The sequence below is a fragment of the Rhinopithecus bieti genome, unplaced genomic scaffold (assembly GCF_001698545.2).
Source record: "Rhinopithecus bieti isolate Rb0 unplaced genomic scaffold, ASM169854v2 scaffold_19, whole genome shotgun sequence".
NCBI classification, from domain to species: Eukaryota; Metazoa; Chordata; class Mammalia; order Primates; family Cercopithecidae; genus Rhinopithecus; species Rhinopithecus bieti.
In genome coordinates this window covers 4030531-4033494 of record NW_016803360.1, presented here as the reverse complement: position 1 = coordinate 4033494, position 2964 = coordinate 4030531, and the positions used below count along the sequence as shown (strand labels likewise).

Sequence of the window (2964 nt, the reverse complement as noted above, 5' to 3'; positions counted from 1 at the left end):
AATTTTATAGATATATATATATAATTTATATTTTCAGATAAGGATAGTCTTACAAGACAGACACACAAATACCCTTTAGCAATTTTGTTTCTATGAATCTAGAAAAATCTGACATATGTAATAAAGGCAACACACAATGGTTTGTAAATGTGAAAATTAAGTAAGTTAAATGACCTTCAATATACAAATATGCAAAAAAAGTATATAAGCAGAAAGTACTTATTAAAAAGAACACGGTAGATTTATATCTATTAATATGTGAACACTTCCAGATATAACTTCATATTGTTAGTTCCAACAAACACGCACAAATGATGTAACATTATTCATAGAATGTGTAAAAGTATCTTCTCCTTCCTCCTGCCCTCTTTTGTTCCCTCCAGGGCCCCAAATCCATTAGGTAGGCATGAGCAGGAATAAACAGTGGTCCAGTATGGTGGGAAATTAGCCACATAAAGGGAACTGAGAAAAGCAGCAAATATACTGGAGACAATGTTAGCCAGGTTTGAGGGAAACTGGAATGAAGCTGATGCGTTGGATTTGAATTGGAACTAATGGTATAAATTCACAGTTTTCAATATATGAACAGATACAGAAATATACATAAATACACATTTTTGTATATATTTATACACATGTATTTCCTAGCTATATTAGCTGAAAAGCCTGGAAACATCAACAATCTTGTAGTAAATAAGCACACTTAGTGTTCAGATCTTAGTTTCTAAGTATCATTCTCTACTAAAAAGCAGCATGGAACCTTGAAGAAATGGGTGACTCTAGGGTGGGGTCAGGGAAAGTATGAGATAAGCCTAGCTGTGCCAGAAAATAAGAAGTTCTCAAAAAATAAGAACATTTCAAAAGGACACTGAAATGTGCCTAAGGGGTTATAACTGGTTAATATCTGAGAAAATCTGAATATGAAGATAAACAATGCTAGCAATCGATTATAACTCACTGATAAAAATAGTAATCTATGGGTCTACCCTGATATAGATAAATTGAACAAATAAATAGGAAGATAAGAAAAGCTATTCTTTGCAGGAAAATATCAACTAATTTTGTATAGGAAATGATGGAATAAGAAAAATTACAGTTTAACACTGTCAGAATAATATAATTCACACTAGAAATGTCAACAGATGCTAAAACTAGCAAATGATATTGGGACGAGATACACAGTCTCAAAGTATCTCTCCAGAAAATACTTATTAGTTACAGAGAAAAAATAACTCCATTAGTGGACAAACCTAGCAAACACCATCTTGATCCATCAGTGGTAAAAGCAAACCAGTAAAGAGACAGATTGACATCATGAGCCACCTGAGAGAAGGCAATGAGAACACAGCACTATGTCTATGATATTCCTGCCAGAAAAGCACAGCCTGCGTATGATCATGAGGAAATACCAATCCGACTCAAATTAAGTAACATTCTACAGAATCACAGATCTGGAATCCTCAAACTTATTAAGGTCACAAAAGTCAAGGAGAGCCTAATTAACAGAAGCTGGAGGGATCTGACAACTGAGATCCTTTTGCTAGGAATGACATCACTAGGACAACTGGCAAACTTGACTGGGTCTCTGAGTCAGGGAAAAGATGAGTTCTGCACTGTTCTTGCAACTTTTCTGTACATTCAAAATTGTTCCAAAATAAAATGGTTAAAGAGTAAATATGTAGCCGGGCACGGTGGCTCACGCCTGTAATCCCAGCATTTTGGGAGGCTGAGGCAGGCGGATCACGACGTCAGGAGATCAAGACCATCCTGGCTAACACGGTGAAACCCCGTCTCTACCAAAAAATACAAAAAAAAAAAAAAAAAGAAGTCGGTGGTAACGCCTTACACCACTCCTTCCAGGGTACGTAACCAGGAACCCGCTGTTGTTCACTGGTTCACTGTTAATTAATCACATCTCTGATCATGACCAAAAACGGTGGTACAGAAAGAAAGACTGATAACAAACTGGGAAATCTAAAGGGATCCTCACACCATTTTAGATGGTGATAGTGGCAAAGAAGTAACTATGGCAATCACTGGCCACTATTATTTTGTAAGCCACAGGATAGACAAAGGAAGGTGGAATACAAGAAATCTTCCAGGCAGCACAACATTTGGAGTCATGAAACCATTAATATCTTGCTTTCTTTGTTTTTTTTTTTTTTTTTTTTTTTCTTGAAACACTGTCTTGTTCTGTTGCCCAGGCTGGAGTGCAGTGGCACAATCATAGCTGACTGTAGCCTCGAACTCCTGGGCTCAAGCAATCCTCCTGCCTCAGTCTCACAAATAGCAGGGACTACAGGTGCATGCCACCTCACCTGGCTGACTTTGAAAATTTTTTTATAGAGACAGGGTCTCACTATGTTACCCAGGCTGGTCTTGAACTCCTGGGCTCAAGTGATCCTCCCACCTCAGCCTCCCAAAGTGCTGGGATTACAGGCGTGAGTCATAGGTGCCTGGCCAATACTTTGCTTTAACTCTTCATGGTTTATGTCAATGCTATTTCACCTTCAAAATAGTACTGGAAATTAGTCAAGACAGAGGCTTTCCTCCCTTTAATATATGAGACAATTCGGGGAGTGGATAGGACTTGACTTGCCTATTACAGGAATGACTGGTCCTCCTGAGTGAGTAAATGATCAGACACTCTAAATGAGACACTGTATCAAGGAACTAGAGACAAACTTAAAAATGAAACCAGCTGTTCCAACAGAACTTGAAGCTCTCCAATCTTGCAGCTTACATGCTGCAGGCTACATTCAAAAACAGCTCCTCGTAAACCCAGGACTCACCCTCTCTCTGTGATGAAGGCAGTCTTCATTACTCCTGTAAGTGTCCACTAAGCAATCGCCTACTGCGCAGGGATACTTTCTGTTTGATGACCCTGTCTTTTCATACCAGAAGTGGCCATGGCACCTTAAGTAGTGATGTACTCAGAAATACACTGTCTTGATTATGAAGAAG

At 38.5% G+C, this 2964-nt stretch overlaps 1 protein-coding gene across 1 annotated transcript in view; it reads right to left on the bottom strand.

The window, feature by feature from the left end:
- Positions 1-2964, bottom strand: part of L3MBTL3 (L3MBTL histone methyl-lysine binding protein 3) — a 127642-nt gene that overhangs the window by 63721 nt on the left and 60957 nt on the right. Inside the window, exon 14 of the mRNA XM_017879382.1 lies at positions 2793-2916. Coding sequence (XP_017734871.1) covers positions 2793-2916 — 124 coding nt within the window. The remainder of the gene's footprint in view (positions 1-2792; positions 2917-2964) is intronic.